The 25419-nt window shown below is 44.8% G+C and overlaps 1 protein-coding gene across 2 annotated transcripts; it reads left to right on the top strand.

The window, feature by feature from the left end:
* The first annotated feature begins 7250 nt into the window (after positions 1-7250).
* Positions 7251-17188, top strand: LYRM9 (LYR motif containing 9). 2 transcript variants are annotated; one of them, XM_063146513.1, is made up of 4 exons: positions 7251-7295; positions 12546-12684; positions 14416-14508; positions 16519-17188. In XM_063146513.1, exons 2-4 carry the CDS (start codon positions 12559-12561, stop codon positions 16534-16536), a joined length of 237 nt encoding a protein of 78 aa, XP_063002583.1. In that variant the 5' UTR covers positions 7251-7295; positions 12546-12558; the 3' UTR covers positions 16537-17188. The 2 variants fall into 2 exon arrangements, with proteins under 2 accessions (XP_063002583.1, XP_063002584.1); XM_063146514.1 differs by lacking the exon at positions 7251-7295 and adding an exon at positions 12289-12311.
* The last annotated feature ends 8231 nt before the right edge of the window (positions 17189-25419 follow it).

Below are 25419 nucleotides of genomic sequence, written 5' to 3' on the forward strand. Positions count from 1 at the left end.
GTCGCCGCCTCCGTCTCCTTATCAGGGACGCGCACGATTGTAGACGGCCGGGGAATGTCACAGCGGCCACAGTGTGGCTTCCTTTATGCTCGCCTCTGTAAAGAGAGTATCACAAGCCCTTTATCTAAATGCAAATGTGAGCTCAGCTCTCTGATGAAGGCATCATTATACAGTCATCTGTTCCAGAAGCGGCACAATTAGCAGATTCCTCCTTCTTCTTTATTTCTACTGAGTCGGCTGAACGTTGTTTAAGAAGTTCTGTTGGCTCTCTGTGAATGCTATTTCAGTCGGAGGGAAGAGGCTTGCGCCTCTGGAACGTGGCGTGCAGGCAGATTATATCTTTCCAGAGAACGGCGTTTTTTAATGTAGCGTTTGAAAACGAGGAAATCTTGATAGATTAAAGAAAAGACCCCTCTAAATCTCAATATTTGTCCCCAGAATTCAGAGATATCCTGCCGTTGAACAGGGGGGATCTATTTCACTGTCATGACTAAAAGCTGCTGGTCTAAATGAGTCAAATTTTAATGCCATTAAAGCCGGTGGCCATCGCTACACCTTGAGATAGTTTGGACCACAGTTTAGCATTACAAGAACAAGCCCACAGCTGTGAGATGTTCAGAAGTTTTCACTTCTATTTTAGATTAACCACAGCTTGTTGTGTGGTCTAAAACTGTGGTTATACTTAACTATGTTTGTTGCAACAAGCAATTTTCAAACCATCATTTATGAAGCTGGCTAGTCGTTGTTTCAACAAACCACAGTTTAGGGTTCAGGCGTAACGCTAAGCTGTGGTTAATCTAAAACAGAAGAGGAAACTTCTAATTTCCTTCACGCCAGAAGAAGATAGCGGAGAGGGAACACAAGAGCCCAAGGTTTACTGTGGTTCATCCTCGTAACACTAAACTACGGTTTGGTGTTATGTGAGAACTCTTGTCTTTTTGTAGCAGTGAATCAACCGATGGGTTGTTTGAAGAAGCGCTTTCCATGGTATCTCCTGAAACTGATGCCAATCCTTGGGGCAGTCCTCTCCCATGCACACCACAGTTCTCTTCTGATTTCTGAGATCAAACAGTCATTTCCAGTCTTGGGCAAAGCACAACAGATCTGGGCGGTTTGCTCCATTTTTTTTTTAAGAAGTCCTATTTCAATTAAACAGTTATTTCTCTTTAATCTTAGAATCCAGCACGGCTAAGGCCTTGTTGATCATTAACTCACTAGGTTTATATTAACTGTAGCAGCAGGTTCTCTATTAACTTGCTGCTGTTATATCCAAGTGAGTCTTTAAAGCGATAATTAGGGCTGCCTTTCCCCTTCTGGTGTTCTCCAGCGTGGCTGGGGGATGCTGGGATTTGTAGTCCCAAACATATGAAGGGCACCAGGTTGGGAAAGCCTGAATTAGAAAATCTTATGTTCAGTCCCGGGTATCTTTATCTAAAAGTATTCCAGCAGACAGCACTGAGATAGATGGACCAGGGCCTTATAAGACAACCTCACATGTTTAGATTGCAAGGTATAGCTGACGGACAGCACATATGGCTCCAGAGTCAACATGTGGTATTCTTGTGCCTTTGCGAAGCCCATTCCTGTCTTGGGAGCCGGGGGGAGCTTTAACTGTTTCTCACATTGAAGTTCTAGGCTGCACTGTTGCAGAGCTGTGGTTTTATTTTCCCACAGTTTCCCTGATGTATGTCTGTATGTTAGGGTGACCCTATGAAAAGGAGGACAGGGCTCCTGTATCTTTAACAGTTGTGTAGAAAAAAGAATTTCAGCAGGTGTCATTTGTAGATATGGAGAACCTGGTGAAATTCCCTCTTCATCACCACAGTTAAAGCTGCAGGAGCTATACTAGAGTGAGCAGTTTTAAAAGAGGGCAGGGCACCTGCAGCTTTAACTGTTGTGATGAAGAGGGGATTTCACCAGGTGCTGCATGCATACTAATGACACCTGCTGAAATTCCCTTTTCTATGCAACTGTTAAAGATATGGGAGCCCTGTCCTCCTTTTCATATGGTCACCCTATCATCTAGTAAGAAATTGAATTTAAAGGAACATATAATGGAGGTGCACTAGGGCTTGCCAAAAGCTACTACTCTAGGGTGACCCTATGGAAAGGAGGACAGGGCTGCTGTATCTTTAACAGTTGCATAGAAAAGGGAGTTTCAGCAGGTGTCATTTGTATGCATGTCACACCTGGTGAAATATCCTCTTCATCACTACAGTTAAAGCTGCAGGAGCTATACTGCAGCTATACTGTGACCAGATTTAAAAGAGGGCAGGGCACCTGCAGCTTTAACTGTTGTGATGAAGAGGGAATTTCACCATGTTCTCCATATATACAATTGAGATCTGCTGAAATTCCCTTTTCAATGCAACTGTTAAAGGTACAGGAGCCCTGTCCTCCTTTTCATAGGATCACCCTGCTATATGTATTCCATTCCTATACCGCCCAATAGTCAACGCTCTCTGTAGCCTGCTCTGAGGCATTCTGGGAAATTAAAATGGCGACTCCTTCAGAACACAGCTGGCAACAACCCAGTGGAGGCTGGTGGCTCCGGTGTCGAGGTGGTGAATCTGCTCTGGGTTTCAGTCAGAACTCTAAAGGAGCTCTGCAAGGTGCTTCAGGGGGTTGGACTCGATGCCTTATAGGCCCCTTCCAACTCATGTTTCTATGATTCCACCTTCTCCCACTCTGAATCCAAATCAGGCCCCACTTCTTTTAGGGGTGCCTCTGCTGAGGTGCTGGGCCCAATCCCTACACTTCATCACCACTGGCTATGCCTGCTAAGTCCAATCGGAGTTGTAGGCCAAAACATTTGGAAGGACACTAGTGGCCCACCCCTGGGTCAAGGTGACGTGAAGGCAGCAGTTGTAGGAAAGGATCAGGCAGGGACAGTGGAAGCTGGAGATTCTGATTCCGGTGATGGATCCCTTCTGGGTTTCAGTCAGATCCCAGCCAGAACTCTATTTATTAGTTTGTTTGTTTATTTATTGCATTTATATCCCGCCTTTTTTCCTCCTTAAGGATCCCAAGGCAGCGTACATAATCCTCCTCCTCTCCATTTTAACTTCACAACAACAACCCTGTGAGGTAGGTTGGGCTGAGAGTCAGTCACTGGCCCAAAGTCACCCAGTGAGCTTCCATGGCAGAGTGGGGACTAGAACCCGGATCTCCTGGCTCCCAGTTCAACACTCTAGTGCACCACGCTACTTTTATTTATTTTGAAGATTTATTCCCCACCGTTCAAGCAAATGATTCCCAAGGCAGTTTACAAACAACACGCCCGCCACACACAAGTGACACATGCACACACGCCTTTAGTCCTGTGGCCCATGCATGGGGCCTGAGTATCCCCCATTTCTACTCTGCAGGACCACCGATAGTTGGAGCAGAGCGCCTTTCTGGAAACTGTTCCTTCTCTTGCTAATGTGGTTCTTCCCGGGAGGTATGGGTGCATCCTCAATCTTCTTTCACACCCTGGGAGCCCTTGCTATAAAGGCCCTGCAAGTGGCAACCAGAGCAGGGCCTGATCTGATAGAGTCCTACTTGGAACATGCCTTCTTTAATTGTGGAGTTATGATGTATGAGAGGAAAAGGTCTTCCAACAAGGGTCATTTTCTGGATTGGGTCCCAGTTTCCTTCAGAGGGACACAGACATGTAAGGAGAACTCCAGAGTGTGTAGAAGCACATGAAACCAGCCCAGTAAAGACTCAGTATGTTCAGTATCCATTGGGCAAGAAACGTGGACAGAAAAGTGGAAGGCTGGGGGGAACGCCTTCTTGGAAGGATATAGCTGGCTGTAATCCTGAACAAGAGCGCTTCTGCTAGGAGGCGAGGATACACTGCAGCATTTTGTTGCAGCGAAGGTGGAGGAGGAGAAAGGGAAGGGGAGCAGGGAAAGACATTTAATTTCAGTAGTGAAATTGATCATGAAAAGAACAGGAGGCCCAGTTCATGCATACATTATCTTAAGGGCATCTCTATCAAGACTGATCTCTTCTGGCAGGCCTGTCCAGTGGAATTTTAGGATGCTTTTAGGATGTTTTTAGGATTTTTTTTAACAGTGTAGACTATGTTTTTAATCAGTATTTTACGTATTTTATGCTTGCTGTTCTTCCCCGCCTCGATCCAATCAGAGAGGCGGGTAAGAAATATTATTATTATTATTATTATTATTATTATTATTATTATTATTATTATTATTATTATTATTATCTGGCTGGGTGGGAAACATTTTTACTAGTTTTTTGCCTTAGGTCTTTCCATGTTCACTATGGGCTCCTTTAGACAGTGACTAATGTGGTTTGTAATTGAAAACTTCCCCTCTGGGCAATGCTCTATAACGTTAAATGAAACAGCACCATCTAATGGTGGAATTACTCTCACAATTATTTTAAATACTGCATTATCTCCACTTCTTTTTTTTAAAGCAAGATTACTGGGGGAAAGCACAGGAGACATCCTGGAGGTTGGCAGCTGCATGTAAAGGATCTGCAAACTTCTGTGAATGACCAATTACGAGTGTGCAATAAATTGCTCATGCAGAGAAGCTCTAATACAGGGATGGAGAACCTATGACTCTCCCATCAGTCCCAACCCGCATGACCAATGGTTGAGAGTGATGGGAACTGTAGTCCCACAACATCTGGGGGGGCTACAGCTTGCCCACCTCTGCCCTAATTTATTTATTTGTTTATTACATTTTTATACTGCTCATCAGCGGAAGCTCTCTGGGCAGTGCAGAATTAAAAACCATAAAATATAACAAGTATAAATTTAAAACGTTAAAAAGGCAATATAAAACCAGCTACATCTTTAAAAAACCTGGGAAAATCTGTGTAAAAAGGTATGTCTTCAGGAGGCGTTTAAAATATGTTATGTAGTCAGGCCCAGATTTCAAAATGTATCCTGTAAAGTGGAATCAGCTTCCAATGACAGATCTCAAAGTCTTTCTCCTGGAACCAAGAGAAGCCTGCAAGCAAGCATGTGCAAAGTGCCAGCTGACCCTCGCACATCTAGGATTAAGACCACCCATCTTTTTTTTCTTAACCAAGTTCCCTCTGTGCCTTCTCACAATGGTGTGGCAGGCAGAAGTTCAACAAGCAAAGCTTTCTCCATAAAATCGACACCTGTTGAATTTCTGCGTGGCACATAGCGGTGCTGGGAAGAAAACCGTAGCGATCCAACAGGAGGCAACGCCGATTCGCCTCCTCTCTGGCGATAGCAGTCCCGGGAAGTTTGGAGTTGTGTTTCGCAATTTGCTCGCCAGGGGGCGCCCTTTCACCGCCTGAAGGCTGCTTGCGTCGGAGTGACTCCCGGTGGCTGATTATCCACAACGTAGAGATAGAAAAAGTTCAGACAGTCAAAACTTCTGGGCGCAATCGCTATTCCCCTCTGCCAGGCGAATGTAAAACAATGCCCGTATAAAACAATTGAGAAATCTCTGGTTTTGCTTTAGGAGTGATCAGGTAGCAGGTGTGGAAAAACAAGCACAAAAGATAGCAACAAAGAGAGAGAGAGAGAGAGAGAGATTGTCCTCTTTTCTAACTGGGATCTCATTTGAAGTGAATAGTGTAGATGATGATGGTGGGTCAGCATTTAAAACTGCTGTGAGACTGCATGCAAGTCGCTGAAGTGAATTCCTTCTGCATGCAACTGAGTGCCGGATTTGGGCTGGGAAGCGGATCCGAGGGGGGAATTCAAACCAGGCTCAACCTGAACCCCCACCCCAACCTGCAATATTAAATGGACTACATTGCAGGGTTGTTGCAAGCCGGTTTCTCTCCGTCACAGCGCACCCACCCTGCGATATGGGGGGATAGAATCATAGAATAGCAGAGTTCGAAGGGGTCTCCAAGGCCATCCAGTCCAACCCCCTGCTCAGTGCAGGGATCCACCCTAAAGCATCCCTGACAGATTTTTATTTCATGTTCGTAAACTGCAGAGGGGGGGAAATGGTGTATCCCTTTAAAATAAAGACTTGTATGAATCTCTGAGGTCACAATCAGGCTTACACAACAATGCTTTGAATTCCAGCTGAATTGCCAGTTGCTCCTTTTCATTTCAAAATGCTCTTGGGTCAGTTGGGGCGTAGAGTGGACTACAGAGATCATTGCTATTCAAGGACCTGGGCAACACCAGGTAGGTTAATAGAATAATAGAGTTGGAAGGGGGCTATAAGGCCATCGAGTCCAACCCCTTCCTCAATGCAGGAATCCACCCTGAAGCATCCCTGACAGATGGTCGTCCAGCTGCCTCTTGAAGGCCTCTAGTGTGGGAGAGCCCACAACCTCCCTAGGTAACGGATTGCATCGTCGTACTGCTCTAACAGTCAGGAAGTTTTTCCTGATGTCCAGCTGGAATCTGGCTTCCTTTAACTTGAGCCCGTTATTCTGTATCCTGCACTCTGGGAGGATCGAGAAGAGATCCTGGCCCTCCTTTGAGTGACAACCTTTTAAGTATTTGAAGAGTGCTCTCATGTCTCCCCTCAATCTTCTCTTCTCCAGGCTAAACATGCCCAGTTCTTTCAGTCTCTCTTCATAGGGCTTTGTTTCCAGACCCCTGATCATCCTGGTTGCCCTCCTCTGAACACGCTCCAGCTTGTCTGCGTCCTTGTTGAATTGTGGAGCCCAGAACTGGACGCAATACTCTAGATGAGGCCTAACCAGGGCCGAATAGAGGGGAACCAGTACCTCACGCCATTTGGAAGCTATACTTCTATTAATACAGCCTATAATAGCATTTGCCTTTCTTGCAGCCATATCGCACTGTTGGCTCATATTCAGCTTGTGATCTACAACAATTCCAAAATCCTTCTCGTTTGTAGTATTACTGATAATGGACTGTATTTGCATTGCAAAGTTGCATTGGTGAGACTATATTTAAAATTCTTAAAACCAAACCAAGGGGGAAGGAAAATAAATCCATATGAGATTGAACCTGAGCTAGAAAGCGCCTCTCTTTGCTGATGTCTTTTTGGGGGAGAAAGGAAGCGACCAATTACTTAACAATTATGGCAGAATCCTAGATTTTTAAATTGATTTCCATAGATTGAGGCTAAATTCTTAGACCCACTTCTCTGTGCGTAATCCCCAATGAAATCAATGGCATCACTTCTGCACAGACTCGTAAAAAAATAAATAAATGCGAACCCGGGAACGACCTAACCAGGCAAGGTAAAGCGTTACTCTATATTTCCTAGCTCTGAGTTTCCCTGAGTTAGCCAACCGCGGAGGCTTTGGCAAGGTGTCCTGCAAGCGCCTGGCTGCGCATGCGCCACAAGGAAGCTGGTGCCTTGGTAAGGGGGGATTGCCTAGCAGGCATCTATCGGGAGAGAGCGGGGGGGCGTGTGTGGGGTTGGATGCACTGCAGTACAGTAGAACGTGGTTCAATGCACTGCAGTGCACTCGGGTCCGTTGGAAGCTGAATATTGGGGAGAGGCTTGAAGGCAGAGATTAGGAGAAGTGGGCTGTATGTAGTTTTGGGGTGCAATGCAGATGGAGGAGGCTGTATGCTGTGGACGCAGGAATGTACAGGGAGCTCTGCAAGGCAGTGAGGGGCACTGGGTAAAGCTATGGGTGCCAACGAGGCTATTGAGTGTCTGTAAGGCGTATAATTTGGTACAGTAATATGCCACTGTTTAGGGTGACCCTATGAAAAGGAGGACAGGGCTCCTGTATTACAGCAGACACGATAGTGTTTAAGGGCCATCAGTTCTTTAACAGTTGCGTAGAAAAGGAGATTTCAGCAGGTGTCATTAGTAGGCATGGAGCACCTGGTGAAATCCCCTCTTCATCACCACAGTTAAAGCTGCAGGAGCTATACTAGAGTGACCAGATTTAAAAGAGGGCAGGTCTCCTGCAGCTTTAACTGGTGTGATGAAGAGGAAATGTCACCACGTTCTCCATATATACAAATGACACCTGCTGAAATTCCCTTTTCATCACAGCAGTTAAAGCTGCAGGAGCCCTGCCCTCTTTTGTATCTGGTCACTCTAGTATAGCTCCTGCAGCTTTAACTGTTGTGATGAAGAGGGAATTTCACCAGGTTCTCCACATATACAAATGACACCTGCTGAAATTCCCTTTTCAATACAACTGTTAAAGAAACAGGAGCCCTGTCCTCTTTTTCTTAGGGTCACCCTACCACTGTTCCTCCAAGGAATTTCATGTGGGGAGCATGTTTCTCTCCCCCCCCCCCCCCGGCCCCATTTTATCCTCACAATGACCCTGCGAAGTCTTTTTTTGCGGGGAGCTTATTTTCCTGCGCTGCCTCATCTGGGGAAATCCCTGCTTTAACTCCGGCTTCTGCAAGCTGCATGCCGGGTGGTTTATTTATTTAATTTTTATTCACAGTATTTGAATAAAATACTCCACAGCCAAAGATTTCGGAGCGGTGAACAGCAGAATAAATACGTCCACGTGAAAATAATCGATTTAAAAACAAAAACCGAAAAGAGTTCTGATCAAACTGAGTTTCGATAAACTACGGCTGGTCACTCAAAGAATGGCCGTGACGCTCCCGTTTTTTAAAAATGAGTTGACGATGTGACAATTCTAGAAATGTTTTATTTAAAGTCGTGGTAACAGCCTCACTGTTGAGACAATGGTGGTGTTTAAGGTAGGCTGCCCAGTAGAATGGATGTGACCGTGCAATCCCTGATGGGTCAGACCTAAGGCCCGTCTGGTGCTGCCTCCCCCAACCTGACGCTCTCCAGATGTGTTGGATTACAACTCCCAGAATCCCCTAGCACATCTGGAGGGCATCAGGTTGTTTAATGTCCCAAACGCATCTGCAAAGCAGACAAGCAAGTAGTTTTCAGAGGTCTGTTTCGTTATCATGTCTATTAACCGTTGATAGGCTTCTCCTCCTCCGTGAATTTGTCGGTGCTGTGTGTAGTGTGGCATAGTGGTTACAGTACTGGGCCTCGAGAGATCCGTGTTCTAGTCCTCACTCATCCTTGAAGCTCGCTGGGTGAATTTGGGCCAGTCACTGGAACTCTTAGCCAAACCTCACAGGGTTGTTGGGAGTATACGACGGAGAGTGGGGGCACCCCCGGGTTCCTTGCAGTGGGAAAAATGAGGGTACAATGGGGAGGATTGTGCAAACATGCCATCCGCACTGCAACGTTCTGTTGCTGGTGTCACTTTTGAGGGCCGCCTCGCAGGAGTGAAGGCGGCCCACGCCCCCCTGATGCTGCCCGTGAGTCGCGTTTGGAAGGGCTTCACTTGAACACTGATGCGGTGAGGATGTGGCCTGCCTTTTGTCCATAGTAGAATGAGCCCCTTCTTCTAGCAGGAATGGCTGAGCGTGCGCAATACCTGTGCGCAGTGGGCGTTGAAATGCACGGCGCTCCTGATAGGCCAACGAGCATGTCGGAATTCCTACCGACCCATTAGAGCGGAGCGTCAGGGCCGAGGGCCAAATTTAGCCCTCTGCGACCACTTATCATTTAGTATGTTTTCTGGCTTTTGTGCAATTCCCCCCCCCCCTTCCTAAAAGAATGAAATACCTCTCCGGTAAGAAGCTTTAAGCTAAGATATGTGATATTTTTGGTACTTTGTCCTGTCCTCTGCGCTATGAGCCTGCCGCTTTCCTTCAGCCCATCACTGGAACAATGTCCCCAACGGCGTCTCCGAAACTGAATTTGGCTGTTGCGTGGAAGAGGTTCTGCACCCCTGAATTCGAGGGCTATGACTTAGATTGCCCGTAGGACTGCACAGCTTCGGGTGGCTACAACGGTATGGTGGCTTGAAGAGGTCAAAAAGGTAGCCAGAGTAGCTTTGTGGTCTATTATTATTATTATTATTATTTATTTATTTATTTATTTATTTATTTATATAGCACCATCAATGTACATGGTGCTGCTTCCAGCTAGTAAGGTCATTTCCTACTTACCTGGAGGAAAGTTCCATTAGAACGCAGCATTACCTGGAAACACCGGGAATTGAACCTGCGATCTTTTCTGTGCAAAGCGTATGTCCTGCCACTGAACTGCACCCTGTGGGACTCTCTTCTGAGTAAGCATGCATAGGTGGCAATCCTGTGTGCACTTATTTGGAGGAGAAGGCTTTCAAGGGCTACTAGTCCTCATGGCTACGTACTACCTCCAGTATTGGCGGCAGAAAGCCTGTATACACCAGTTGCTGGTGGGAGAGTATGGTTGCACCAGTGTCCTGCTTGTGGGTCCCTGGTTGACAGCTGGTATTAGATGAACCCTTAGTCTGATCCAGCGTGGCTCTATACGTACTTATTTGGAAGCATTCCCCTTTGAACTTAGCAGAGCATTTCTGAGCAAACTTGCAAGGTCAGCTACAAAAAAAGTTCCTGCTTCTTACTGTTACTGTGGTGCGTTGCGTGCAATGCTTCTCAAGGGTCCTTGGAGTGCAGAAACCCCCTTTCTACACTCCCTATGAGTCATTAATTAAAATGAGCTGGAGGGGGGGGCACATGTCACTTGAACAGGTGATTTCAAGGTGTGAAACTGTCTAAAGCTAGCATGACAGATTAAACCTCGTGCGGTAGAGAGACCACAGAAAGTCAATTGGGCATTAAAGCACATGGAATCGCACCAATGCTCAGTAAACAACCGGGACAGAGCGTAGGTATAAGTCAGCCTGTGGCGTAGGTGTGCTAACAGTGGCAAACCTTTCCTCCCGTGCTTTCTTTGTGGAGTGACTCTTAAATGTAATAACCGTGCTAGGTTGTTAATTTTTAGATATTTCACAGATGGCAAACCAACTGTGAAATCGGTGCTAAATTGACATCTTGATTAGATGACGGTAAATCCCTCCCAAGTCTTGGCATGCCTTTCGGTTTGCTTTCTACAGGTGGGAGCAAAAGTTGATACGTCTTACACAATTTGTTTTCGACTGGTGCTGAGCTCCAGAACGAGGTCTTGTTTTCCAGCATTCATACGATCCACTTTTATTTATTACATTTTAATCCCAGACACCTTCCAAGCGGCTCGGGTCAGCATACATGGCCCTTTGCCCTCCATTTTAGCCCCACAACATCCCTGTGGTGTTGGTTAGCCCGAGAGAGACCTATTGACCAGACCCAAGGTCATAGAATCATAGAATAGCAGAGTTGGAAGGGACCTACAAGGCCATCGAGTCCAACCCCCTGCTCAATGCAGGAATCCACCCTAAAGCATCCCTGACAGGTGGTTGTCCAGCTGCCTCTTGAAGGCCTCTAGTGTGGGAGAGCCCACCACCTCCCTAGGTCACTGCTTCCATTGTCGTACTGCTCTAACAGTCAGGAAGTTTTTCCTGATGTCCAGCTGGAATCTGGCTTCCTTTAACTTGAGCCTGTTATTCCGTGTCCTGCACTCTGGGAGGATCGAGAAGAGATCCTGGCCCTCTGTGTGACAACCTTTTAAGTATTTGAAGAGTGCTATCATGTCTCCCTTCAACCTTCTCTTCTCCCGGCTAAACATGCCCAGTTCTTTCAGTCTCCCTTCATAGGGCTTTGTTTCCAGACCCCTGATCATCCTGGTTGCCCTCCTCTGAACACGCTCCAGCTTGTCTGTATCCTTGAATTGTGGAGCCCAGAACTGGACGCAATACTCTAGATGAGGCCTAACCAGGGCCGAATAGAGAGGAAGCAGTACTTCATGTGATTTGGAAGCTATACTTCTCCTAATGCAGCCCAAAATAGCATTTGCCTTTCTTGCAGCCATCTCGCACTGTTGGCTCATATTCTACTTGTGATCTACAACAGATCCAAGATCCTTCTCGTTTGTAGTATTGCTGAGCCTAGTATCCCCCATCTTGTAACTGTGCATTTGGTTTCTATTTCCTAGATGTAGAACTTGGCATAGAACAAGCAGTGTGCTTCATGTATGGCCAACTGGGGCTTTGAACCTGGACCTTCCCAGGTCCTAGACCAGGGATGGGCAATTTGGGGGGGTGCCGGTTTCCATGGGCCACTTTATACCCCTGCGGGCCACGTTTCTGCTGCTTCACCACTGAAACGTTGTGGTGCATTGAGTGCGTTGCTGCTGAAATTCAGCAGTAAGCCATTTCAGAGGCTTAAAGGGGAAGCATTATTATTTCATTATTATTTATTACATTTATATACCGCCCCATATCCGAAACTCTCTGGGCGGTTTTCAAAGATTAAAGACTGAATATTAAAAATCAATATACAAAATTTAAAAACATAAAAATGGCTAACGTTTAAAACGATTTTAAACTCTCAGCCAGGCCAAAGCTAGTCCTGGAGGGCCTTCTCGGCTGTGGCACCCCGGCTGTGGAATGAGCTCCCTAAGGAGGTTCGCTTGGCACCTACATTATATGCTTTTAGACGCCGGGTGAAGACCTTTTTATTCTCCCAGCATTTTAACAGTCTATAAATAAACTTTAACTTGGCGTTTTAAATTTGTAATTTTGCATTGCTGCTGTTTTCATCTGGTTGAGCTTTTATATTGTATTTTATATTATGGTTTTATTTTCAAGGATGCAGGCATTGTTGGGGTTGCTTGTGCAGTCTGGTTGGCCGCAAACATGCTTGTGCTTTATCACACCACCTTTATTTCTCTGTCTAGTTGATTGTGGACGATGGGTCCCCTCCCCGGGGCAGAATTGGTGAGGAGGCCGTTGCAGCTCTACCGCTACTTGCTCCGTTGCTGCAAGAAACTGCCGGGGAAGAACGTCCGAGACCACTACAAGCACACGATCCGGCAGGTACGGAGACAGCCGCTGCATGCAGAGGGCTGTGCGGAATCAGGACCAAACTCGCCGTATGCCCAGTGTTCTGTTCCCAATGATGGACAGCCAGATGGGGTTGGGAAACTTACAGGCAAGCTGAGATTGGTGCTGATTCCAGGTTTTTATTTGGGGGGGTGGTTGGTTGGACAAAATGACCACTTGTCGCTGCTGCCCCCCCCCCCCCCCCATTTGTCCTCCGCTCCCTTGGGCTAGAGCTAGAGATCAAGCAAGAAAACAAGTGATGGTAATGCCGTTCCTGCTCTTTGCTAGTGCAGGGGTTCAGAAACAGGTGCAGAAACTCAATCTGTCCCTCTGGGGTTCCCCAGATGGCCATACCACATGGCAACCATTTTGTGAGAGCACCCACGGCACTCCCTAAAAATTCTGAATCTGCCCACCTGCCTCAAAAGTTTGGGGACCCCTGCTCTGATTCTATGCACATTTACTTGGAATTTAGCCTCACTGGCCCAGTTCAGGTGTAACTACGTTGATCCAATAAACCATGATTTATTGGACCAAGAACTATTTATTTATTTATTAAACTTATATACCGCTCCCATAGCCAGGGCTCTCTGGGCAGTTTACAGAAATTCTAAAATTGAGGTAAAAACAAGTGTACAAAATTTAAAACTCTAAAACACAGAACATACACACATAAAACATTAAAAACCGATTTAAAAACTAAACATGTGGGCAATTAGGATGTGCCGCCATATGCCTGGGCAAAGAGGAAAGTCTTAACCTGGCGCCAAAAGGATAGCAGCGTTGGCGCCAGGCGAGCCTCATCAGAGAGAGCATTCCACAGTCTGGGGGCCACCACCGAAAAGGCCCTGTCCCTCGTTGCCACACTCCGAGCCTCTCTCGGTGTAGGCACCCAGAGGAGGACCTTAGATGTTGAACGTAGTGACCGGGTATATTCACGTCGGGAGAGGTGTTCCGTCAGGTATTGTGGTTCTGCCCACACGCTTTCCCCTCCTCTTCTCCCTCGTGCCTTCACACGAGACTTCCAGACTTTGTTAAAACACAGCTTCCTGTTACGTCTGAACTGGGAAACCGTGGTTTCAGTTCTGACTATAAGTCCAGATTGCAAATCACAATTTGATTCTGGTTTGGAAGCCAGGATCGTTGTCTGAGCTTAAAGCCCAGTTTCCCATTTCAAACCTAAGAGGGAATTTTGGCGGAACAAAACCACGGAACCCTTGCGTTACGGTGTGAGGTGGAAAGAGGTGAGCACACAACCCTTGTCCTTGATCCAAAGGCACCTGGTTTATCGGACCAAGACCTTTATGTCTGGACCAGGCCACGGAGTTAAGAGGTGGTCTGGTCCAGGCTCTTAACTCCACCTCTAAGTCCAGGCTCTTAACTCCAGGCTCTTAACTCCACCTCTTAACTCCATTTTAAACGAAGAGTCGTTTAAAACAACTCTTCTGGGGTCTAGAGGCCTGTACCAGGCCTCTAGACCCCAGAAGAGTTGTTTTAATCGATATTGCTGTTCATATGCTTTTACATTTTTGTATATTTGTTTTTAACGTTCACTGTTTTTAACTTTTGTGAACCGCCCAGAACGCTTCGGCTATGGGGCGGAATATAAATGTAATAACTAACTAACTAAATAAATAAATAAATAAATAGACTACTGCCGCGGTTATCAGAACAAGCCGTTGGCGCTAACTGGATGGGTTGCTTTGGCGGCCAATCGATTTGCAGAGCTTCCAAGTCCATGCGGACGAAGACAGTCCAGAGAGGATCCAGCAGATTATCAAGAGGGCCATTGAAGACGCCGACTGGGTGATGGAGAAAGTGAGTATTCCCTCACTTTCTCTTGAGTACTGTTCCTTATTTATTTATTTTACTGCATTTTTATACTGCCCAATAACCAAGGCTCTCTGGGCGGTGCACCGTTAAAACCATAAAACACAATAAGAATTCAATAAATTCAAAACGTTAGGAGATCAATTCAGAACATGAAAAGATCAATGACAGCCCAGCGGAAGCCTGTGTGAAAGGTATGTATGTTTTCTGGGGGCGTTTAAAGGATTTTGCATTTTCTGCCTCCCAAACTGTACGAGGGAGGGTTTTCCAAAGAGTTTTCCGCTACAGAGAAGGCCCGCCGTCGAGGTTCTTCAGGGTGACATTTCGTTCGTTGCAAAAGGACTAGCAGGACCTCCTCTGAAGATCTTAAATGTCGTCTGGGTGTATATAAGGGAAGGCGGTCTGCAAGGTATCCTGGTCCCAAGTTGTTTAGGGCTTTATAGGACAACAACATAACAGGATAACAAGGTAACAGCAGGCAGCCACGTTTGCCCAAACTTCACAAGATGCTGACAGCAGGCGCGGCTATCAGATGGTGTCCCATCAGGGTCAGCTTTAGGTTGGACGGTCGCTCAGGGTGCTTAGCTGAGGGGCAGGTTTTTTGAACGTGCCATCTGCAATGCGCTAGCGTGGCGAAAAGCAAGTGTCTGTGCAATGCCACCACCTCACACACAAGGCTTTGACGCGCACACCTCCCTCAGGCTAAGCACCACCACTTAAATACCTGAGGAAAGGATGAAAAAAAAAGTATAACCTTTCCCTTATAGCAGAGGGAAAAGGTAAGGGGATTTGTAAAAGGCTTTTCTGTGAATATAACAGGCTGAAGGTTTAATGGAATGTGTTTATTTATGAACTAATAGAGCAGGAGACACAGCCAAACTGACACGTGGTTTTATGGTAGCGAAATAAAGAGAATGTTTATTGTTGTTTACAGTTCTTAGTTCCTTCAAATTCTATTCCAGTCCTGCCTATTCTTAAGAATATTGGTAGTGACAACCCTTAGTCCTTATGATCTTAGGAAGCAAAGGAACCTCTCGTGCAAGCACTGAGTCATTACTGACTCTTGGAGGGACGCCAGCTTTCGCTGACGTTTTCTTGGCAGGCCTTATAGCGGGGTGGTTTGCCGTTGCCTTCCCCGGCCGTGATTACCTTTCCCCCAGCTAACTGGGGACTCATTTTACCGACCTCGGGAGGATGGAAGGCTGAGTCGACCCGAGCCGGCTGCCTGCGAACCAGCTTCCGCTGGGATCGAACTCAGGCCGTGGGGAGAGTGTCAGCTGCAGAAACTGCTGCTTTACCGCTCTGCGCCACACGAGGCTCGCAAACATGATAAGCACTGTATAAATTAATAAATATTAATTAATTATAACATAAAGCCATAAGTTGCAAGAGGTCAGCTGGATACCTTTTTTTTTTTAATTTATACCTTTTCTTTATCGTTTTTTTAAAGAGAAATAATGGCTGTTCTAAAATAAAAAGCGCTTACCAAAAGATAAGAACTGCTACGAATCAAAAAAATATTATAAGTAAAAACCTGGGATGGTTCTGCTGTGTTACACAGCGCGCTTTCTCTGCTCAGGATGTGGCTTTTTGAACTTTAGTTTGTGCAAACTGTAACACGGTGGATGAGAGGACAAGGTTTTGAGCAACTTTGGAGGTATGTCTGGTGCTGCCACTGTGTTCTTTTCAGGGCTGGGTTAAATCCTTTTTTATTTGCACAGGCATTAAAAGAGAAAGAAAAGGAATTCCACACTTAGAATTTGTAACTTTAAAGGAGGTTGAAATAATTTTAATGCCTCTCGATGTTACTGTTTTATATTTAGACGTTTGGTTGTGTTGTTGTATAGAAAGTTTTATGTACAGTCCTCCTGCAATCCTCTTTGGAATGAAGGCACGGTATATAAATCTTTAAAATAAATGAAAAATAAGGGTTGAATCCATGGTATAATTCGTTTTGTTAATCCACTGCTTTGGTTTTTCTCTCCCTGACCCTTTTAGTATAAGAAACAGAAGTAAGAGGAGGAAATGTGGACGGAGGGGAGACACCTTCTTTCTTGACTGGATTGAGAAAACCGGTTTGGAACAACAAACTGTTACCAGAACCCATGACTTTGTTTCACTGATCGTAAAATGCAAAGCAATCCACTTTACCTTGATGAGACCAGGTTGCGTTTTAAGAAGTTCTTTAGCATTATCAAACATCCATTAGTGGACACGTGGTTACGTTACCAAGAGCAACCCAACTTCGACTTCAAATTTGAATGTTGAACTCCATGAGAATAGAAGTCAGTGTTCTGTACTTGTTCAGAAATTGTTATGAGATTGCAGTTCAGCAAGTTGTACTTACAGGACTTGGCTTTCAAACTAATAAAGAATGTAGCTGTGTCTTTGCTAGAATTTTGGGGAAACGGCTAAGCCTTGGGTTGGAGGCTGCTGAAGACTTGTTTAAAACAGTTGTCTAGCTGCCACAATGAAGACATCAGGGGGGTCTTCCACATGTCATAGATTCAAGGATCCATTCCTGGTTTAAACTGAAGCTGTACAAACGAGACGTGTGCTATTTTCTGAAACGTGTGCCAAATTATATTTTGTCGGATTGCATTAATAGTTGACATGGTTGAGGGATCCATCCTTCTGCATGCCGTGGAAATAAAATCTGGGAAGATTATTATATATTCGTTATTTATCGCATATGTACATACCTTTCCACGGAGAATCTTGGACAGCATAGATGGGAGTGTATTGGCACCTTTTCAGCCCTGCCTTGGAGTCCGTTGCTTTGGGATGTACTCCGAAATACAGCTGACCCCACCCCACTTCAATTCAGATTACCATATGCCAAAGGTTTGGTTTGAAAAACGCATACAATTTTTTTTTCAAGTGAGAAATAAGAATAAAACGAATTCGGAGAACATCATGATATCAGCAAGACTAACAAGAAAACCAAAGAAGTAAATTGAAGAAAAGGAACCTATACTTTACTTAAGACTAGAATAGAAAGAAAAGAAGCATATATATCCTGAAAATTTTCCCACCCCCATTCCACTCCCTCCATTTCTCTTTTCCATTTGATGTGCCACCTTCCATAGCTACTGAGCATGCTCAGTCTTCATTGGGTTATTCCTTTAGGCGTTGTTTTTTAGGGTGGGGGGAATTCTTCTGCAAGCATTGAGGTGTCTCAAAGATGGTGACTCCCCCTTTTCAGTGGCCCCGTTTTGACTCTATCTTTGTCGGCACTCAACGCCCAAGTTCACTCTCAGAAGTTGTGATTTTTAAACATCTATACTCTGCCTTTCTATGAAATGCACCACATAGTTTAGAATCAATTGCAGTCTACAGTGGTGGCCAAAATTATGGACACTTTTTGAAATTTTCATGTTTTGCAACTTTACATGCTTATAGAAAATGTTCTGTTTCACGAAATTCAAGTGTTTACATATCAATTGAAAGACAACCAGCCTGCTTCTTTTCCTGGGTGTCCAATCAACTCTTTTCTTTGGTGCCATGGCTCTATTTAGGATGTATGTACGTTCACTTTTAATTTGAAAAATACTTCAAATATTCACACAATCTCCAATTGCGCTTCAGTCACAGAACAAACAGCAAAACTGAGTTTCCCCACCTTGAATCATGATGTATCGCAGCTACTGCCACGTGATTGGTCCCCAGAACAAGGACTGTGATTGGCCAGTAGGGTTTGCGATTCCAATCCATTTCTTCTCTCAATCACACCCATGTTTGCTTTTAGACTAAAGTAAGCATAACTTTTTTGCACTGCAGATATTTGCATTCTGTTTTTTGTATTGAATTCAGCATTAAATTCTCTTTCAATTGATATATAAACATTTGAATTTCATGAAACAGAACATTTTCTATAAGCCTGCAAAGTCGCAAAACATGTCCACAATTTTGGCTACCGCTGTATATGATTGTGTGAAGAAATGGAACGGCACTTTCTTAGAATATTGAAGGCGTATCTTTTTTCTGCTCTTTTCCCACTTTCTTATTGGAATAACACTCCACAACCTCAGTAGCTTCCAGAAATAGACAACTGGGGTTTAGTTCAGTGTGGCCATACTGCAGGCTTTGACCGAATTTCAAAAACCCTCTGCAAGTGTAAACTCTGGGAAGTTTACAAAGTTAGCATTTTAAATCTGGCAGCTGTATTCTAAATGTTTATTTCAGAGTAGGCTGGGCTTACAAACCCATCCCAGTTACAACAGACAAGAGTGTCAAATAACATTTAAATAATAAATCTTAAAGGTTGTTTGGAAATACAATGCTGTGTTCTAAGTGCAGTAGCGTCCATCTGCCCTTAGAGGGCAGCAGAGCACACTCTCACCAATGTCCCCTCTTTAGGGATGTACAAGGAATTCATTTGTGAATTTGGGTTCACTTTTGATCAGAATTTATCCAGGTTTTACCTTCTGGATGAAACACGGATTCAGACGCATTTCCGAACTTGCAATGTGATTCGCGGGCCAAAGAAAGAAAGAAAAATCTGGTGCACGTTCAACAGTATGGGCACATTTTGTAAAAAATGGGCCTGAAAAAATGTATACTTTTGGAAAATATGCAAAAATGGGCATACAGACATAGAAGCAAGTCTAATCCTATGTACGATGGATAACTTTATTCCTCCAATAGGAAATGTCCACCAATTGATAGAACACTGGGTCGAAACTTAAGATGAAATTCATCAGAAATGAATGTAAGGTCCTGCATTTAGGTATAAAATAAGATCAAAAGGGAAACTTGGCCTAGCAGCAGTAAATAAGAAACAAATCTAGGTGTTTGGACACGTTGGCTGCGGAAAGTTGGAGTTGTAGGACGTTTTTCCGTTTGAATATGGGATTGCGCCCTGAGTGTATTAAAAGCTGGATGTGAGCCAACACTAGGGTGACCATATTTGGGAAACCAAAAAAGAGGACACCTAGTGTGTGTGGGGGGAAGCAGCTTTCTGAGTCCTGCAGAAAGTACGTTATTCCCCCGCCACCTTAACGAACCCGATTGGAGTGGAGGAGGGGAAAGGATTTCATTCTGCACCACCACCATCCACTCCAATTGGGGCCTTTTCTATAATGTCCACGAATGACCCACTTTCCCCTTTAAGACCTCAATTGGAGCTCGGGGTGGGGGAATGATGTGCCTCAAGAAAGCATGTCATTCCCTCCTGCCATGCTAATGGCAGCCTTAAAGGGGAAGGTGTGTCATTCCAGGACATTATTGAAAATTATAGAAAATCCCCCCTGACACCATGGAAAGAACAAAAACCAGGACAAATCCGGGGAAATCCTGACAGTTGGTCACCCTAGCCAACACTGTGATGCAGCTGCGAAAAAAGCTAATGTGATCCTAGGCTGAAGCAGATCACACGAAGCAATTACTGCATACGGCTCAGGCTGCACCTGGAACAAGACATCTTGTCCGAGGAGCCACATTTTAGGAAGGATATTTTGTGATGTGCTTTCGTTTTAAACAAATGAAGATTGATGGATTGAAGAAAGACATTGACAAACTGCAGAAGTGCTTAGCAATTTGTGCAGGTGTCTGAGCAGTTTGCGCAGTTTATGGCCAAATTTGCACAGATTTCTCAGAAATTTGAACAAGTTGCAGAGCCTGCAGGGGAAAAAATGCCCCCCCCCCCAAAAAAAAAGTTCTCAGAGTTCAGGAAAAAGCCCACAGCTCAAGTCACAAAGCAAATTGTGTACACAACAGAACTCCCATCGAATCAAAAAAGGACTGGAATTCCCAGCAATGGCCATCTCTTTCTGGCATATCTGCAATTAAAATAAAAACCAGCACCCTGGTGGGTTTTAAATCAATGGCAGACCTGATGTTGCAGAATAAATGGACACAGCAGTCCTTCAGCAAAACGTGATGTTTGGGTGGGTGTGCTCAGGCCCTGGTGTGAGAAGAGAGATTTTCATCAGTGAAATGTTATAGGCTCTGACTTGACATTACTCTTCCATCCTTCCGTATGAGACTTTTCCTCCCAGGCAGCTCAACCTTCCCTTTCTTTCACAACAGGAGCATTGATTTTTAATGTCCTGTGACTGACCCTTTCAGCAGGTAGAATGTTTGTGAGCAACCCGTGGGAATCAAGAATGGCCTAGCGAAGGTCACAGGTAGCTGATGGCCAATTTTTTACTTAATATTCTCAAGTTGGAGTAAATTATACATAAAGTTCAGCAAAGCCACCAAATATAAGACCCTTTGTGAATACTGCCCATATACCAATGTTGCAAGTGTTGCTAGGTCTTCAATCCATTGCGTTATAGCCTGTGTGAGTGTTCAGAGGAGGTAAACCAGGATGATCAGGGGTCTGGAAACAAAGGCCTATGAGGAGAGACTGAAAGAACTGGACATGTTTAGCCTGGAGAAGAGAAGATTGAGGGGAGACAGGATAGCACTCTTCAAATACTTAAAAGGTTGCCACACAGAGGAGGACCAGGATCTCTTCTCGATCCTCCCAGAGTGCAGGACACGGAATAACGGGCTCAAGTTACAGGAAGCCAGATTCCAGCTGGACATCAGGAAAAACTTCCTGACTGTCAGAGCAGTACGACAATGGAACCAATGACCTAGGGAGGTTGTGGGCTTTCCCACATTAGAGGCCTTCAAGAGGCCGCTGGACAACCATCTGTCAGGGATGCTTTAAGGTCGATTCCTGCAATGAGCAGGGCTTTGGACTCAATGGCCTTATAGCCCCCTTCCAACTCTACTATTCTATTATTTTTCCAATGATGTAGTATCCATCTTGCAGCAGTCAAGAAGATGCGAAAAATCCTTTTACGCTGACCATGTGTTTACATCCAAGAAGCAGGTGCGTAATTTAAGACAATATGGACCTCAGAAAATATGAAAATGCTTTCCAACACAAAGTTTATGCGGCTGATGACTTCTCCCCAATTTACTGCTTTTTCAGTTTTTTAAAATTTAGTATTTGCAACCGAGGCCTTTAAAGTATGCAGTTACACTTGCATTTTTGGTTTTGGTATGATTGTTTTGTTTTGTTAAAACTTACAATAAAAGGAATTGATGTTAAAATACCCAAGACGGGTGCAAAAACAGCCGCCTACTATCATAAAACAATCTCTTCTTGTTTTTTTTAAAAAAAACAGGAGTCTTCCCTATGAGAGTAAATAGCTCCATGGTAAACCCGAATATTATGCACCCAAAATTGCCTCCTGGGAAAGAATCCAGCTATCCTAATTCTACATCTTTGAATAATGAGTTGTCACCTAGTGATGCCTTTGGGCATCAGTTGCACCCTGATAATCTCATGGATTTATCCTACCTTTCTGTTGTCCTTGTTCAGTTGAATCATGGAACCCTCAGATGACTCCTCTCATTTCTCTCTACCCAAGGGGGATGCATGGGCTAAATTAAAACTCGGGACCTGCGTGTCAGGTTATTACACATTGCAGTCAGCTTGGTTGAAAAGAGGTCTTCATGTTTCAGTTACTGACGCCCTAAATGCTCACATCACACTCCGCAGGGGAGCGGTTGTTGTGCAAAATCCTGGTGGTGTGAAAAGTTCCCTCAGGTAAGGTCACTGAGATGCTAGTTGAGAAATAGTATGGTGTAGTGGTTAGAGTGTTGGGACTCGGGAGATCTGGGTTCTAGCTCCCACTATGGGCATGGAAGCTCACTGGGTGACTTTGGGCCAGTCACTGACTCTCGCCCTCACCTACCTCACAGGGTTGTTGTGAAGATAAAATGGAGGAGAGGAGGACCATTGGGTTCCTTTTGAGAGGAAAAAAGGATGGATATAAATGTAATAATAAATAAAATAAATTGGTGACCCTCATGGTTGCACGAAGGGAGGGGGCATCCAGTTTTTGTGCGAACCCTCCTCCCCACTCAGAAATGTGAGGCTTCTCTGCCAACAGCATGGCTTGAACGAGAGAGAAATCAGGTCAAGTTTTGAAATGTGAGCTTTGAACTCTCGATTTTGGTGTGTGGCTGGATGAGTTCACTGACAGATGAATGACGGAATCCACTTCCAAGGGCAAAACTCAAATTGTGGGGATGAAATCGGAATTAAAGCCACCAAAAACACTGTGTGTGTGTGTGTGTGTGTGTGTGTGTGTGTGTGTGTGTGTGTGTGTGTGTGTATGTGTATGTATGTATGTATGTATGTAAGTTAGTTAGATGACCATTCCACACATTAGAAGTTGGCAAGCGGAAAGGTTCTCCTTGTCACTTGGTAAACTGGTAAATCATGATCATGCTCCTCTTACCTTTGAGTTTCATCAGTCCCCCTCTAATAGCGACCCCAGGCAGTGAGGGCCAATGGTTATGTAGCCAAAACAGGGCCACTGATAAACAAGATATTGGGCTGTTCAGGGAAAACCTGAGGTTTGTGGAAGTACTATATGTGTGTGTGGGTGTGTCTGTCTGTCTGTGCTAATGCAAATCCCATGTTCCCTTGAGGGCTAGTAGAATGATTGGATAAAAATATGTTTGCCCGTTTCCATTGTGACTGGAACAACTTTACACTTTTAAAATAAATGTACTACAAATAAACCGGCAAAGGTGAAAAAAAAAGGGTGTTCTTTCTAGAAAGATCATTTACCATTTCTTGAAATTTGAGGTCGAAAATAGGTGATGTAAGATTTTTCTTTCTCTTCTCCCTCAGGTGTCCTTCCAGCTCTTTCTCATTTTTACTTCATTTATTATATTTCTATACATTCCCATAGCCGAGGCTCTCTGGCTGGTTCAAAAACAAACAAACATTGAAATATATTGCACAAAGTACAAAAAAAGCATTTGTATAAAAACATACACAGAGAGACACAGAGACTACGTGTGTGTGTGTGCGTGTGCATGCATGTGTAGGGGCAAAAACTAACAGAAAACAGCCCGATGAGGTTTCTCAGTAGCTCCAGGATGTTTATTGTCAGTCGGGGAAGACAAATAGGAAAGGGATGTCTGGAATGGCATATCCTGGAGGAAAGCATAGCTATCTGGAACCGTAAGCAGGAAAACTATTGGCTAGGAGGTAAGGAGGTACTGCAATGTTTTGTTGCAGTTTCATGTGTTGAGTATGAATCTGCAAGAATAATTTTGTTTCGTTTGTTTTATTTATTTATTTGTTACATTTATATGCCGCCCCATAGCCGAAGCTCTCTTGTTTTAAATTGCTCTCTTGGACACTGTCTCCCCACAAAACATTTTTTTAAATCTCTCTGTAAAGGAGGAGTCAAATCAAGAAATAAACAAACCAAAATAACTAGTGTGCCGAACGGGGAAAGATCAGTTGGGGAACTCTCAGGTTGATGGAGACCTTGGAACTCCCTGCAGGTTTGTAAGGCCAGGAAGCGGCACACAGCAGGGCGAAGAGCAGACGCTTATGGCACAAGGGAGAGGGCCTTTTCAGTGGTGGCCCCCCAACTGGAACGATCCCCCAACGAGGCTCACCTGGTGCCAACATTGCTATCTTTTCGGCGCCAGGTCAAGACTTTTCTCTTCTCCCAGATGTTTAACAGCATATGTTGCGTTTTTAAACTGACCCCTAGATAGTTGGAATGTTGTCTTATTTATGCTTTTTATGGTTTTAAATTTTGTATATTTGTTTATTTTTATTTATTTATTATTTATTTATTACATTTTTATACCGCCCAATAGCAGAAGCTCTCTGGGCGGTTCACAAGAGTTTCAGTCTGAACCAGTCTGAGCTCTAAAAGAGCTGTCCAAGGTACTGAACTCAATGGGATAGCTTCTTTGGAGTTCTGTCTGGTATTATTTATTTATTTATTTATTTATTTATTTATTTATTTATTTAGAATATTTATATTCCGCTCCCCATTGAAAAATTTCGGAGCGGTGTACAAGGTAAAATGAAAATAAAAACAGAATAAAAGCAGTTAAAACAACTTTTTAAAGAAGCAATAACAGTAATCCAAGGCTGCATGTTAGAGAAAGGCTTCTTGGAATAAAGACGTTTTCAGGAGGCGCCGAAAGGAGTACAAGGTTGGCGCCTGCCTGACCTCCAGAGGCAGGGAGTTCCACAGGAGGGGGGCCACCACTGAAAAGGCCCTTCAAGGTTTTGACTGAAAAGTGGAGCAGATTCAGTGGCCCACTGACGTGGGAGCCTTCCCGCCTCTCCTGCTTTTATGTTCAAAGCATCCTGCACCCGCAAGTTCGATTTTGTTGATCTGGAGGAACGCTTGCTCACCCCGCTGAAGGCGCTGTAGGTCAGATGGGTTTTCCCTTTTAATTTCTCTTTGCAACGGGAAATGGCATGAGGCTGGCAGCTTGGCACAGCCCCAGGTTACTTGGAACTGGAAAAGAGAGAAGCCGTTCGAAGATCGAAGGCGATAGGGACCGTCTCCAAATTGGCCCACCTGGCGCGGATTCTTTGGGAGCGGGAGAAGGCCTTCGTCGGAACGTCTTGCCGAGAGACGTGGCCAAAGCCTTCCCCAGAGCTGGCCGTTGCCTTCTACCCTTCTACTTTGCCCCAAATTCTTTTCCAACCCTGTATGCCTGTTTGCGGCCCACCCCTTCCGTTTAGGTGCTCAGGACGGTCTGTGTGGGGCCTCCCTCCTGCTCCTGCTCACAGCAACCCTGTGAGGTAGGTCAGACCGAGAAACAGTGCCCTTGGCCAAGCTTCGGATGAGCTTCACGCCTCCTCCCAAATGTACCTGCCCAGACCCTAAGGTCATCTACAGGGGCCCTTCTCCGTGAGCCGATGCCAAAGGAAGTGAGGCAGGTGGCTACCAGGAGCAGGGCGTTCTCGGCTGTGGCACCCCGGCTGTGGAACGAGCTCCCTAAGGAGGTCCGCTTGGCACCTACATTATATGCCTTTAGACACCAGGTGAAGACCTTTTTATTCTCCCAGCATTTTAACAGTCTATAAATACATTTTAACTTGGTGTTTTAAATTTGTAATTT

Source organism: Elgaria multicarinata, chromosome 22 (genome assembly GCF_023053635.1).
Source record: "Elgaria multicarinata webbii isolate HBS135686 ecotype San Diego chromosome 22, rElgMul1.1.pri, whole genome shotgun sequence".
Lineage (NCBI taxonomy): Eukaryota > Metazoa > Chordata > Lepidosauria > Squamata > Anguidae > Elgaria > Elgaria multicarinata.

Bases quoted from the DNA above. Each gene is read 5' to 3' on its own strand.
- LYRM9 (XM_063146513.1), top strand. From the start codon at position 12,559: ATGGGTCCCCTCCCCGGGGCAGAATTGGTGAGGAGGCCGTTGCAGCTC. The intron at 12,685-14,415 runs GTACGGAGACAG...ATCGATTTGCAG, and splicing joins ACAAGCACACGATCCGGCAG to AGCTTCCAAGTCCATGCGGA.